This window comes from Scyliorhinus torazame, chromosome 1, assembly GCF_047496885.1.
Source record: "Scyliorhinus torazame isolate Kashiwa2021f chromosome 1, sScyTor2.1, whole genome shotgun sequence".
NCBI lineage: Eukaryota > Metazoa > Chordata > Chondrichthyes > Carcharhiniformes > Scyliorhinidae > Scyliorhinus > Scyliorhinus torazame.
In genome coordinates this window covers 303911471-303927200 of record NC_092707.1, presented here as the reverse complement: position 1 = coordinate 303927200, position 15730 = coordinate 303911471, and the positions used below count along the sequence as shown (strand labels likewise).

Genomic DNA, 15730 nt, shown 5'->3' with positions numbered 1-15730 from the left:
ACAGGTCTCGGCTTGGAACACAAAGGCACTGCAAACAACCACTTTGCAGGGTCCCTGAACAAACAGAAACTCTGGAGTGCAGGGACTTGCCCACATGGCGTACACACAGTTGTGGGCCATTATACCCGGAGCAGTGCTCCGAAAGCTAGTGATTTGAAACAGACCTGTTTGACTTTAACCTGGTGTTGTAAGACTTCTTACTGTGCTCTTATTTAACAGCATGGCTACCCCCTGGCCCTCGTCCTGTAGCAGGAATGGTGGGCGTGTCCCACCCAGCCCTTATTTATCCACAGTTGGGCCTTCTCCCTCAGATGCATCTCTTGGAGGACGACTATGACGGCTTTCATACTTTTCAGGTGGGCGAAGACTCTGGATCATTTCACTGGGCCGTTATGTCCCCTGACGTTTCAGATGACTATCCTGATGGGGTTTTTTTATCCTCCTTTCTCCTGCGGGATCAACCATACTTACCAAGTGGACGTGCCCATACTCCGTTTCCTTTGTAGGGGACTGTCCAAAATGGCCGCGGTCACCGTTCTTCCCGTGAGGCTGGGCCCCTGGGTTCCTGGGTTTCCCTTTGTCCAGATGTCATCCATAATGAAGAGGTAGGTTCCAGAAACATATATATATATATATATACAGACAAAGTCAACGATGCAAGACCATGCTTTGAATGCGAGCATTTGCAGGTAATTAAGTCTTTCAGAACCAAAAAGAGTGGTAATCCCAGGTTAAAGAGGTGTGAATTGTCTCAAGACAGGACAGTTGGTAGGAGTTTGCAAGCCCAGGCCAGATGGTGGGGGGGTGAATGTAATGCAACATGAATCCAAGGTCCCGGTTGAGGCCGTACTCATGTGTGCGGAACTTGGCTATAAGTTTCTGTTCGGCGATTCTGTGTTGTCGCACGTCCTGAAGACCGCCTTGGAGAACACTTACCCGGAGATCAGAGGCTGAATGCCCTGGACTGCTGAAGTGTTCCCTGTCTGGAGGGGAACATTCCTGCCTGGCGATTGTCGCGTGATGTCCGTTCATCCGTTGTCGCAGCGTCTGCATGGTCTCGCCAATGTACCATGTTTTGGGACATCCTTTCCTGCAGCGTATGAGGTCGACAAGGTTGGCCAAACGTCACCCAAGCACAATGCAATGCCCATCGCAACACAATGGACTTCTTACAGAAACTCAGCACCCATGGACCAGTTGAACCAGGAATATTCCTCATCACAATGGACATCTCGGCACTCTACACCAGCTTCCCCCATGACGACGGCATTGCTGCAACAGCCTCAGTACTCAACACCGACAACTGCCAATCTCCAGATGCAATTCTGCAACTTATCCACTTCATTCTGGATCACAATGTCTTCACCTTCAACAACATGTTCTTCATTCAGATACACTGAACAGCCATGGGGACCAAATGCGCACCTCAATATGCCAACATCTTCATGCACAACGTTGAACAAGACCTCCTCACTGCACAGGACCTTCAACCGACGTTATACACCAGATTAATCGATGACATTTTTTTCCTTTGGACCCAGGGCGAAGAATCACTGAAACAACTACACGATGACATCAATAAGTTCCATTCCACCATTAGACTCACCATGGACTACTTTCCAAAATCGGTTGCATTCTTGTCCATCAAGGACGGTCATCTCAGCACTTTGCTTTACCGCAAGCCCACGGATAACTTCATGATGCTCCACTTCTCCAGCTTCCACACTAAACACATTAAAGAAGCCATCCCCTATGGACAAGCCCTCCATATACACAGGATCTGCTCAGATGAGGAGGAGCGCAACAGACATCTACAGACGCTGAAAAATGCCTGTGTACGAACGGGCTATGGCGCTCGACTCATCGATCGACAGTTCCAACGCGCCACAGCAAAAAAACCGCACCGATCTCCTTAGAAGAGAAACACTGGACACAACCGACAGAGTACACTTCGTCGTCTAGTATTTCCCCGGAGTGGAGAAACTACGACATCTTCGCAGCCTTCAACATGTCATCGATGAAGACACACATCTTGCCAAGGTCATCCCCACACTGCCACTACATGCCATCAAACAACCGCACAACCTCAAACAAACCATTGTTTGCAGCAAACAATCCAGCCTTCAGAACAGCGACCACAACACCACACAACTTTGCCATGGCAATCTGCAAGACGTGCCAGATCATCGACATGGGTACCACCATTACACGTGAGAACACCACCCACTAGGTACGTGGTACATACTCGTGCGACTCGGCCAGCGTTGTCTACCTCATAACGCTGCAGGAAAAATGTCCCGAAGCGTGGTACATTGACTAGACCATGCATACTCTGGAACAACGGATGAACGGACATCGCGCGACAATCGCCAGGCAGGAATATTCCCTTCCAATCGGGAACACATCAGCAGTCAAGGGCATTCAGCCTCTGATCTCTGGGTAAGCGTTCTCCAAGGCGGCCTCCAGGACACGCGACAACGCAGAATCGCCGAACAGAAACTTATAGGCAAGTTCCGCACACATGAGTATGGCCTCAACCGGGACCTTGGATTCTTGTTGCATTACATTCACATTCACCCCCCTCCCCGCCCACCACCTGGCCTGGGCTTGCGAAATCCTACCAACTGTCCTGGCTTGAGACAATTCACACCTCTTTAACCTGGGATTACCCCTCTCTCTGGATCTGTAAAGACTTAATTATCTGCAAATGCTCGCATGCAAAGCATTGTCTTGCATCTTTGACTTTGTCGGTGCTCCAAAAGCTAGTGATTTGAAACAAACCTGTTGGACATTAACCTGTTGTTGCTCACCCCAGTCCAACGTCGGGGATGGTACATCATGGTCAGCAATGCCCTGGACGGGGAATCAGTAGTCCTGGTCAAGGTGAATGCACCCAACTGCTATGACTTGGAGTTTATAAAGAGGAACATGGCAGAAATCCCCGACGTCGACAAACACCAACTTATTATTGGAGGCCGGAGTTTTAACTGTGTGCAGGACCCACAGGTGGACTGGTCGAATCTCAAAACAGGGAAGACCTCCAACATGACGAAAGAACTCTACATATTCATAGAGCAGATGGGAGCAGTGGGCCCATGGAAGCTCACACCCAGGAGAGAAGGAGTTCTTCTTCTCCCAGGTATACAATGTATATACACGGAATGACTTCTTTGTAGTGGGGAAATCGGTGCTTCCAGGCTAGTAAGAACGGGATATTCCACGATCGTAATCTCCAACCATGCTCCACATTGTATGGATGTGAGGTTGGATTCGGGGTGTTACCATCGCCCACCGTGGAGGTTGGACATGGCCTTCCTGGCCTATAAGGCTTTCTGCGAGACAATATCACAGGCCATAAATGGATACATTACCAACAACCAGAATGGGGTGGTCTCGCCCAAGGATCTCTAAAAAGGTTCTGTAGAGAACAAGAGCCATGGGGGGACTAGCACCCCCAAACCTGCAATATTACCACTGGGCTACAACTGTGGAGAGGGTAAAGAGCAAGAGATAAAAGAGCCAGAAACAGAGTGGGTGCGAATGGAGGAGAGCTCCTGCATAGGGGCTTCCCTCTAGGCCCTATCCATGGCTGCACTCCCATCCCCACCAAACAAACATTCAACAAGCCCAGTGTTGATAGCAACACACCGGTCATGGAACCAACTGCAACAGCACTTCGGGCTAACTAAAATGTCCGTTAAGCCCCTATTAAGCAATGCTCACATCCCATGAAGAAATAAAAATGAAATGAAATGAAAATCGCTTATTGTCACAAGTAGGCTTCAAATAAAGTTACTGGGAAAAGCCCCTAGTCTCCACATTCCGGCGCCTGTTCGGGGAGGCTGTTACAGGAATCGAACCGTGCTGCTGGCCTGCCTTGGTCTGCTTCCAAAGCCAGCGATTTAGCCCTGTGCTAAACAGCCCCATCAAAGAAACTGCCCTTTACAGTGTTTTAGAAAACTCAAAACAAATGACTCATCTGCAATAACCACAGGTTCATGCCCGCAACAATGGACGTCACATTCAAACGGTGGAGACAGGACAGAAGGACGCTGACAGTTAGTGATTTCTACGCAGCCAACAGACTGACAACAGTCAAGGAACTAAACATTTCCAGCTGACAGGGGAAAATGAGCTAAGATATTTGCAGATGAAAAACGTCTTGCGTAGGGGAATGAGTACATACCCACGACCACCGCAACAATCATTGCTAGAGGACTGGACAGGGACATCTTGGGGAAGGGGAACTGTGGGAACCTGTATGGGAAGGGCACGCACACCAATGTACGAGACGAGGGAAAAATGGGTTTGAAATAGGGTGGGGACTCTGAAGCGAAGCACTGCATTGGGCCAATTCCACCTCCACATGGGCAAGGCTAAGCCTAATGTAGCTGAAAGTGTTACACAGAGCTCACTTAACTAGAACCCGAATGAGCAGGTTCTTCCCGGAGTTGGAGGATAAATGCGAACGGTACCAAGGAGGCCTGGCCAACCACGTCCACATGTTCTGGTCTTACCCCAGATTTGTCAAGTTCTGGACAGCCTTCTTTGAGGCAATGTCCAAGGTGGTGCGGATGAGGGTGGACTCTTTCCCGAGAGGGGCAGTCTCCGGGATCTCCGAACAGCCAGATCTCTTCATGGGGAGAAGGGCCGACGTCCTTGCCTTTGCCTCCCTGATAGCCTGCTGGAGAATCCTGCTTGGCCGGCGATCAGCAGCACCAGCCAAAGCTTCAGACTGCCTGTCCGACCTATTGGAATTTCTCCAGGTTGAGAAAATTAAATTTTCCATCCGGGGGTCAGAAGAAGGCTTCCTCAAAATGTGGGAACCATTCACCCAGTTGTTCCAAGACCTGTTTGCAGCCAACAGCCTGTAAGCCAGAGGGAGCTGAAAGTCACGACACAGCATTGAATGCAAAAAGGGGTGGGGGGGGGGTGAGATGGGAACAAGGAAGCAGGTAGCCCAACCAGGCTCAGCAAATAACAAAATACACGACGTCACCCAACCAAACAGGAACAAAATATAAGAGCTGAAGAAGGCACCCCAGTTGACCAGAAGGAGAGGGGGTCAGGAAGAAACGAGGGGAAAGGAAGGTTGGGGACCAGGCTAAAAGCAAGCACCAACTGGAGAATGCAAAACAAGAAGCCGCAACCGATGTAAATAACAAAAGACAACTGATGTATATATATTTTTTTATTTTCTGTTGTTTTCAATGTATTCTTACGATTGACTTTTTGTATAACCTAAATAATCGATAATAACATTGAAAAAAGCAATGCCCATGTCCCATGAAGAAATAAACTGCCCTTTACACTGTTTTAGAAAACGCAAAACAAATAATTCATAAGAAGTGCTGAAGTAGCAACAAATCATTCTATTTATTGTTTTACTGAAAAAATGGTTTGTAATTATCAACATCCCATGGGTTACTATTGGCCAGAATTTCATCTGAACTAGCCATATAAATACTGTGGCTGCAAGAGTAGGTCAGAGGCTTGGAATCCTGCAATATGCCACTCGGCTGACCCTTCAAAGCCTGTCTATCATCTACACGGCAAAGGTCAGGAGTGTGATGAACACTCCACTTGCCTGGATGAGTGCAGATCCAACAGCACTCAAGAAGCTAGACACTATGCAGGACAAAGCAGCCGACTTGATTGGCACCCCATCCACAAACATTCACTCCATCCACCACTGACACATAGTGGCAGCAGTGTGCACCATGCACAAGATACACTGCTTGAACTCATCAAAGTTCCTTAGACAGCACTTTCCAAACCCATGGCCGCTACTGTCCAGAAGGACAAGTGTAGCAGACAGATGGGGCTGGATTTTTCCGTCCCGCCCACCGCAAGAACGCCACGGGCAAGAGGCGGACAATGGAGAGCTCTCTTGACCTTGGGTGGGAATCTCCGGTCGCCGGGCGAACGCAGCCGGAGAATCCCGCCCATGGGAACACCACCACCTGGAAATATATCGCCATTCCTTCACTGTCACTGGAACAAAAATCCTAGAACACCCTCCCTAACAGCGCTGTGGTTAACATGGTTCAAGTGGCAGCTCACCATTTCTGAAGAGCAATTAGTGACAGACATGCTTGCCAAGCCAGTGATGCCCACATGCCATGAATGAATTTTTTGTAAAAATATATTATTCAAAAAATATCCTGGACTTTAGAATGTGCCAGTCTGCAACACTTGATAGAGGACAATTCTCTGCACTGGAAGATCAACAAGTTTTGGTGATCCTCCAGCAGCAGCTGATATTTGTCTCGGTGGGTGTGTCCGTGTGAAAAGCCCATAGAGCAGAGTCCTGCGTCAGAGCTGTTTGGGATGATCCTCGACAAATACACTGCATCACTCTCCAGACCATCTTTGTGAAGGCACGTTGCACAAGGAACCCCCCCCCCCAACCCCTGGAGCCACTTCAAGGGCAATGTGTGAGGGCGCAGAGACTTTGTGTGTGCATGAAGGATCTGACGGAGTGGCCTTCTCACCATCAGCCAAGTTAGGTCTTGGTGCTTGTTTGACACTTCTGGTAATTCACAGGATATAATGGATAAGTTTACTTGGCAGGGCACAGTCTTTTGAAAACTACCTGTGAGTTTCCTCTTCTCGTAAAATACACCTTGGGTTTTGACAGCAAGTTTTGCATCTCTTGTACCAGTCACTGTTACGACACTCATCTTTTGGGGGCTTATACTTGGAAAAGAAGAATCAATAATAATTTATTACTGGAACTTGACAAGAGATTACTGCATTGATGTACATAAATTAGATAACCAAATGTATTTCCTTGCATTACTTCTCTATGCTGTTTGCATGCTTTCAACAAATATTCTTGATCATCTGAACAAAATGATAGTGTGTTGGGATGAATTGCTAAAGGAGCAATGTCTCCTTGGATTTTTTTTCCTCATCGTTCTGCATTTAATGGTAAATCGTACTTGGAAGTGGGGGTTGAACTTTAGAAATTGAGAAAGTTGATGCTTATGGTAGTTCATTTAACAAAAGGTGTTTTTTGTGATTTTTCTCTTCCTCGTCCCCTCTTCCCCCAGGGTTGTAAAGTGCGGGATCATGTTGTCAAATTTGCCAGTCAGCTTCAAAATGGCAATGTTACTTCAGTCCAAGTCAGTCAAGTGTACTGTGATGTTCTGCAGCACAAGAATGTTGTCTGTGTGCCATTCTGTAAAACAGAGGAAAGGTAATTACAAGAAAAGGCTCATTGCCAATTTGAGCATTTGCAAAATTATATAGAACTTATTAATTTTTTGTTATTCTTGCATTTTTTGGCATCTATTGAATTTTTGCATAGTGATTACTATGTCCTTGTGCATTCAACTTTAAAAAAAATAGTTTTGGGGGAGGATGGGGCAACATGGGGGGTTTATAAGAGCCATGGCCAGCAAGTCAACGGTCCGATTTGCATATTTAAAAAAAACTTATGCTTATTATTCATGAGTATTTACATATTAGATGTATTGTTATGGGCCAGGATTTAGAGAACCCCAAAGGGTATCATGGAGTTCACCTGACCCACAACTTTTAATAGACTGTGGTGACGGGGAGCACACGGGCCTACCTCACAGGTGTCATGCAACAGAGATCGACAGTACTTTTAAATTAAAACAATGTTTATTTATGAAACCAGTCAACACTTTATAAACCCACAGTAAACATCTTAACAACTATCAACACCAATAAATCCCCCAAAGAATACAGTCCTCAATAAGTAACTCTTAATCTTTTCTTGCAACATCCATGAGACAAAAAAAAAACCTTTTTACAGAAAGACATCAGGTTTAACTTCTCTACAGAAACAGGTATTATTTTTAAATCACCAAAGGATCTGGAGACAGTCTTTAGATTGCAGAGAGAGAAACTAATACACCTTCTTGCTGTGACTGCAGCTCCAAGTCTGCAAAACAAAACTAAACACACCCTGTAGCTGCGAGCCCAAAGTGAAAGTAAAAGCAGACAGCCCAGTTCCACCCACACTCTGACATCACTGATAAACACCCATTTCTTAAAGGTACTCTTAAAGGTACATGACAGTACATCTACCATTATTCAAATATATATTCATATAATGTTCTATCTATAGATATGTAGAAGTGTGTGTGTGTGTATGTATATATGTGTGTATATATATATGAAGTTTTTATATCTTCTTAAATGTCAAAACTGTTAGGTTTAGCATATCCTGGCATGAATTCGCTGCAATTTGAATGGAAATCAAAATGTCCACAGCATTCAAAACAGTCTAAAAACCAGTATAAAACAGCAAAAATGGTTGGTAACTCTCCGATATTAAACGTTTTGGTAACTTATCCTTATACTCCTGAGAGTGCCCAGATTTTGTGCTCAGGAAATGAGATTCCTGCTGTTTTTTTTGTTTTTATTCACTTATTCATATTTGCATTCAGGCTCTTAGTTATAAAAATAAAAAAGCTGAACTCACCCAAAGCTTATACTTCAATATAAAACAATAAGTTTGCTGAGTACTGTGATTTTGGAAAGAACAAGATAGCATAGCTAATGTTCTACTTTTACTGGCAACCAGTGTGCAAGATCAGAGTTAAAGTTTAATCAAGTAGGCAAGTGACTATAGCTGTGCAGCTGGGAAATGTGAAATGCCTTTCACAACCTCAGAACATCCCAAAGCACTTTACAGCCCATTAAGTACTTTTGAAGCATCATGACTGTTGTCAAATTGCAATATTTTGGTGCTGTTGTAGAAGAATGTAAGGAGGTAATGGTGATTGAGAGGCTTCTATCAGCAATCTACATTAATCCAATGAGGGGAAGGCTGGTAAATACAATTCATCACAATGCTGTTCAGTTGGAGATTCCTTTCCCAAAATTCAGCTGACGTAGGTGAAGCACCTCCACACGATACAATACTGCGGGCTGTCTGGTTGAAGTATGCTCGGCCCCATCGACTAAACATTGCTCAGTGGGGATTAGGAGAGCCATTCAACCAAAATGCTGCAGGGTCTTTATTCGGCTGAAGCAAACAGCAAAACTTAGTAAGATAATGGTTGATAAGATTATTCTGTAGAGTGGTTGGCCAACAGCATTGGGGATGAAGGAACAATAATAAAATTATCTGTCTTTACCTGAACTGATATCTGGTGCAGCACCATCTGATGGTAATGCTTGGGAACTGTCAGCCTGGTGTAATTGGTACGCCGAATATCTAGATAGTGTTGGAGAGGAAGATCTTGCTTACCACAATTTTTTTTACTGCAACTTCAGTTACTGTTTCTGTTTTTAAATGCAACTACAGTACTATCTTTTTGCAATCCAAATAGGCCTGAAATTTAAATTAACTTTGAATTGATTTTTCTTAAATCATTAGATTTTCAATTATCTTAGAAGTATCTTCTTTCAAAATGTTCCCCCTATTGGTGAAATCCCAAGGGCTCGCATGTTACATTGTCATGAAACTTTATGCTCACAGTGCCACCTATGCATGCAATACCATTGGGATGTTAAAACTATATGCAGGCCTTGGTGTATACTGGCCTAGATGTTGTAGGCAGCAACTGTGTGGTGGCACTTACTGCTAACTGTATGAATTTGGTTCGTTGGCTGCAGCGAGAAATTCGATTTCTTGCTGCAGCATGGCCCATCGAGGAATGATCTGCAAGATGCATTCTTGGTGAAGCTACGCCCCCTAATAATGTCACCTGCTGAAGACATGCTCTTGAGGTCAGTCAAAGGCAGGTTGGTGTTTTATTATGGTTTTAAATACTTTCAAACACTTTAAGCATTTATAAAACTATTATACCGTTAAAAACTGAGACAAAGAGAGACAGAGAGGGAAAGAGATCGAAATTGAGACACAGAAAGAGGTGAGACACTGAGACAGATAAGCGAGGAAGGGAAACTGGACAGAGACCTTAGACACTGAGAGGCATAGACTCAGAGACAAAGGGGTCACGAAAGAGGAGCTACTTCCTCTATGGAGGAGACAAAATAAATGCATTTCTTTGTCCTTTCCACTGGCCACGGCCTCGCTATTGTGAAGATTTTAGAATGTAACTACGATGGGTTTCTACCATCTAACAGATGTCTGTCCAGATGCAACTAATTTGTGAACTTTTTAAAATTAATTTTCTTTAATTGACAGTTGCTATTTTGAGTATATTGTGATTACTATGACACCGGGACCGTACAGAGGCAGTTGCAATGGATTTATTTATTCTAGGCACCCCAGTTCCTAATTGAGAACAGCTCGCCCCGAGAATATTAGACTCAAAAGTGGTTGGTTATGAACTAGAAACAAACTGCTGGGAAATGCATTCGCTATTCTCCCCAGACTCCTGTAAATATAGAACTGGGAATTTAAATAATTAAAGGCAGCTGGTATCTCATCTCTTAAACCTCATAATCAGCACCAGCTCCGTGCGTTCTATATTAATAGCATTTACAACCGCTGGAGTGTTGAAAATATTTTAGAAAAGGTCTGATGAAGAATCCAATCTTTCACATTCTGATATTCATCTGATGTAACCTGAAATCCAGATCATTAATGTACAAGTGGTCAGAAGATGGTTGCACAGAATTGTATAAGTGTATCCAGAGTATTTAATTAATTTCAAAGAGACTTTGACCATAACATCCTTAGCTGATCCTCCCTGTTGTCATCCAGTAATATCTCTTGTGTTTTATAACAGTGAGTTTGTTATATTGCCAAAGCTATTTTCAATGCATTTTTTTTTTAAAAAATGGGTATTAACCTTAAAAGTTCTACAAAAAGAGGTTTTCATTGCAAAAGATCCCACTGTTTGGAAATATTTTGCATGTTTAGATGTATTTGTGGGGAGCTGCTTTAGGTTAGCTTTCAAAAAATAGGTGTTAAAATCGGTGTTAAAACACTGATTTGAAGCCCATTGAGGCACACCGTGAATTCTGGTTTTCGGTGCAAGTGCATATGCCGGATGTTGTGGAGTTACAATTGGGACTGCAAAATCCCAGTTTTCTGTAGGTAGCATGGGGCATCAAAGCCAAGATATTTTTCAGGTGAAACAAAGTTAAGAGGGTGGGATAGAGGGCCAGGGCACATAGACTTAATTTAGTCCACAATTTCCCTGCCTATATTTATAATAGAGTTTGCCTCCATAGATTTACCACATTGTAAGCACACATTCCTGGTCGTGGGAATAGGAAAGAAGACAGCTGCAGAAAAGTGTGAAGAGCTAAATTTTGGTAGGAAGAATTAGTGGAGGCAATATAAATAAAATGAGTAGAATTTTAAAGGGATCCAAGAGCAGGCACCTGAGACAGTGGATGGAATTCTCCTGATGTACATAATCTTCAAAGGTGACAATTTAGAAGTCTGTTTTTAAAAAACAATGAGATCCTTGGGTTAAGTAATAAAGAAATTGAGTGCAAAAGCATGGAAGTTATTGCTTAACTTTTATAAATAGGCCACAGGTGGACTATTGTCTAGATCTGGGCACCAGACCTTCGCAGGGCTGACGAGGCCTTGGAGAGTAAATTTTAAAAAACAGACAGACCTGCATTTATATAATTTCAGGATGCTCAAAAGCACTTTACAGACGGTGAAAAACATTTGAAGTATTGTCACTATTGTGATATAGGAAGAGCACCAGCCAGTTTTCATACAGCAAGTTCTCACAAACAATAAGGTGATAATAACCAGATAATCTGTTTTAGCAATATTGATTGAAAGATAAATATTGGCCAGGGCACCTACTGACTCAGAGGTGAGAATGTTACCAACTGAGCTGTGGATGACATCTCTTAAAATGATACCAGGGATGTGGGACTTAGAAAGACTAGGGAACCTCAGCAGAGAGGGTAAGAGGAGATGAGTGCTCAGAATCATGAAGGTTTGGAATGGAGACAATATGGATTAACTATTTACAGTGACAGAGTGTCAGTAACCAGAGGAGACAGATTTAAGGTGATTAATGAAACAATTGGAGGCAAGATAAGAAGATTTTTTTTTTACATAGTCTGTTATGATCTGGAATGCACTGCCTGAAAAGGTGATCGGAGCAGATTCAACCATAACTTTGAAAATGAAATTGGCTCAATACTTAAAAGAGAGCAACTTTTAGGGCTATGTAGAAAGGGCAGGGAAATTGAACTGCTTGGATAGCTCTTTCAAAGATGGGCCAAAAGGTGGCCTTGTGCTGTATGATAACAACAATGTGATGTCGGAATTTATGATGACGATTGGGATGATGGTGGATAAATCAACAGGAAGTGCACAGATGCTAGTGTTCAATGTATTAGAAATGAAATGTCCCATTTAAAGTCGCAATAAAAATACAAATGTTTCTTTTCATCTTAAGTATTGGCTGGTGCATGGGGGTGGCAGTGAATGAATAATTTATTTAGAATTTAGTATTTATATATATATATATATATATATATATTGCTATAGATATAATGTGCAAGAAAAAGATTAAGTAAATGAATGTGAAAGGCTATAAGAATTAATTTAGAGCAAGACTAGTGAATTTTTTAAACAAATAGAAGAAAATAAATAGTTTAGCATTTAAAGAAAAAAAGAAAAAAAAAGAAAAGTAAAAGGATTAAGATGATTCCATAGAACCAGAGTGACTTGGTGACTAATGTTAACATTTCAAAAGCAGAAACTTTAAAAAATAGTCTCTGGAGATCAGAAAGTCTAAAATTAAAGTTGATATATAATACAATGCAGCATGGAATATTAACAATAACACCGATCTGTTGGACTGAATAGCAAGTCTTTGTGCAATCAGCTTTAAATACAATACTCTGGATCCTGTGTCAGCAGTGAAGTCAAGGCACTCGCTGCTGATATCAAAGGAAACTGCCCACAAAGATCTAGCAATCTTTGTGCTGTGGATTTCATTTTTCGCAATATAAATTTGAATCTACGCAAGATCAAATGAATCTCTCAACTGTACAGCATCAGTGATATCATCAAGCAGGGTAAACATCAGTCACATTGAAACATTCTCATAAGCAGGGCACCAGGAAATTAAAAATACTAATGGTTCACTTTTTATCATTTTTCAGAGAGCAAAATAAAATTCGGGACATACACACAACTTTAAAGTAGAAGTTGAAATACTATAAACAAACCTTCATATAAAATATGGATTTTTTTTATCATGGAGAAAATTAGCATTCCATAAATGTAAAATTAGCTTTTCAGGGCTAGAGGTTCAACAATAATTATGATCTTAGTCTGCTGCTACAAACTCAGTTCATCTCATTCAACAAAGTGTAATTTATGCAAGGAACAGTGAGATTGAGTGTGAGATTGGAAGTTCTCATTTGTTCAACTGATTTCCTATTGATTTCAATTGGTGGTGCCCGAATAGCACACCCTCTGGAGAAGTGAAGAATTACTGACAGCAATTTCTGGATTGTTAGATTATTCTGCACATTTCCAAATTCCAGAAATTGCTGTCAGTTTCAGAGGAGTAATGGTAACCAACGCTGACAGATTCAGTGTATTGCGATCCCGGACCAGACCCTAACAGTTGTTAGGATACCAGACAGAAATCCCAATATTTTGTTTAATTTGTAAGACTGAGAGGAATGGATCCTTCGTTCCAGGAATGACTCCGCACACAAATAGGGATATGTATTAAAACAAATTTTATTACGAACACAAGATTAAACTAACTTTAACATCGGACACGAAATAGATTTAAATTACCATTTAAACAATACATAACAATAAAATGAAACACTAACTCCTAATTGCTGTATTTTATTCTCAAATCAAACATACCCATGTAAGGTCAAAACCCATCTCCGGTCAAAACCCACTTTTAAATACAGTTAGCAAACCCAGGAATACTTGCTGTATAGAGATGTCATAGGTAAACTGCTTTGAGAGAGATCTTTCAGGAAACCAGCTTGCAGATTCTTGCTGGTTTCAAACTATGGTTTAACTTCCCAGCATTTGTCAAAAGGCTCCAAATCTGTTCACAGCAAATAATTTAACTGAAAGTTCAGCACCTGACTGCTTCAGCCATGGCTCCTCCTATTAACTACATTATCTCTATCCCACTAGCTGGGTTATGACCAGCTTACTAAGGCTAAAAACAATGTCTCTAATTATCTACTCCCAAGGGGACCTTTCTATAAACATCATTCCATTAGCCCTATTCCGGCAAACAATATACATGGGTGGAATGAATTACGATCTTTTATGACATCTTAATTGCACGGTTCTATGGCCAAAGTGTCTGTCTTTCTTTTAAACTAAATTTTTAAAAAACATTACTGCAGCAGTCACATACACACATTAACCCAGGCTTTAACAATTACTACACCAGATACATATAATACATCACAACTCAAATTCCGGGCCTATGTAATTATGTAATCACAAGCCTAATGAGTAAGTGTGGAATGGCAGCAGTCTGCAAGTAGAATTTCTCTTTTTCAAAATGTAAAATATAAGTCTAAAGAATAGGCAAATCGCCACGGTGGTGGTGGGGAGTTTGGGGGGTGGGGGGGTGTCCCATGAAGGGCCGTCCTGTAAGGGTTTAGGATTTGGGCTGGGGGGTGGAGGGATGTGTTGCGTGTTGGGTCCTAGGGAATGTTGTACTGGGGGTAGTCAGGGGTCCCATGGAGGTGGTTAGGGGAGATTGGTACAAAAATTTCCCTGAAGTGAGAACTGGTTTTAATTCTTTTTTTAAAAGTATTTTTTATTCTCCTTTTTTACGTTATCTCCCAAATTTACACCCAACAATAAACAATAATCAGTAACTAATGTAATGTCAATCCCCATATCAATAACAACAATCCCATCCTCCCACCAAACCCCAGGCATTGGCACGCATGTTAATGTGAACAAATGACAAAAAGGAATCACTCATAGTCATCATTAAAACATACAGCCCCCCCAACCCTCCCAGCCTCACCCCCCACCTAATGTTTGATGTGCTTTAATTCTCGAAAGTGCATAATGAATAACGCCCATGAATTGTAGAGCCCTTCCATCCTTCCCCTCAGTTCAAATTTGACCTTTTCAAGCATCAAGAATTCCAGCAGGTACCCCCGCCACGCCTGGGCACAGGGTGGAGAGGTTGATCTCCACCCTAACAGGATCCGCCTTTGGGCGATCAATGTGGCAAAGGCTATAACATCTGCCTCCGTGCCCGTTTCCAACTCTGGCTGGTCCGACACCCTGAATAAGGCCTCCCGGTTCACATGCACCACTTTACTGATGACCCTAAAAACCTCCTTCCAGTAATCCTCCAGCTTTGGACAGGACCAAAACACATGAGTGTGGTCCCCCCCCCCCTCCACCCCACCCCCCGCAAAGTTAACACACATCTTCTACCCCCTCAAAGAGCTGGCTCATCCTCACCCTTGTAAGGTGCGCTCTATACACCACCACCTGCTGTATCAGCCCCAACCTCGCACACGAGGTGGAGGCGTTCACCCTCCGGGGCACCTCACACCAGAACCCCTCCTCCATACTCTCCCAACTCTTCCTCCAACTTTGCTTTGATCCCTTCTAGCGGCGCCTTCTCCTCCTCCAAAATAGCCCCGTAAACTGCCGATACTACCCCCATCTCCTGTCCCCCTGTCGTCAGCACCTCCTCCAGCAATGTGGAAGCCGGCTCTACTGGGAAGCACTATTTCCTTTCTGGCAAAGTCTCGAACCTGCATGTATCTAAACATTTCCCCCTGCTCCAGCCCATACTTTGCGCCCAGCTCCTTCAATCCCGCAAAACGGCCCCAA

The 15730-nt window shown here is 43.0% G+C and overlaps 1 protein-coding gene across 8 annotated transcripts in view; it reads left to right on the top strand.

Moving 5' to 3' along the window:
- sanbr (SANT and BTB domain regulator of CSR) overlaps nucleotides 1-15730 on the top strand; it is a 268809-nt gene that overhangs the window by 159484 nt on the left and 93595 nt on the right. For all 8 annotated transcript variants that reach the window (XM_072507794.1, XM_072507791.1, XM_072507788.1 and 5 more), the window contains one exon: nucleotides 7056-7201. In XM_072507794.1, the coding sequence (XP_072363895.1) occupies nucleotides 7056-7201 (146 nt within the window). The remainder of the gene's footprint in view (nucleotides 1-7055; nucleotides 7202-15730) is intronic.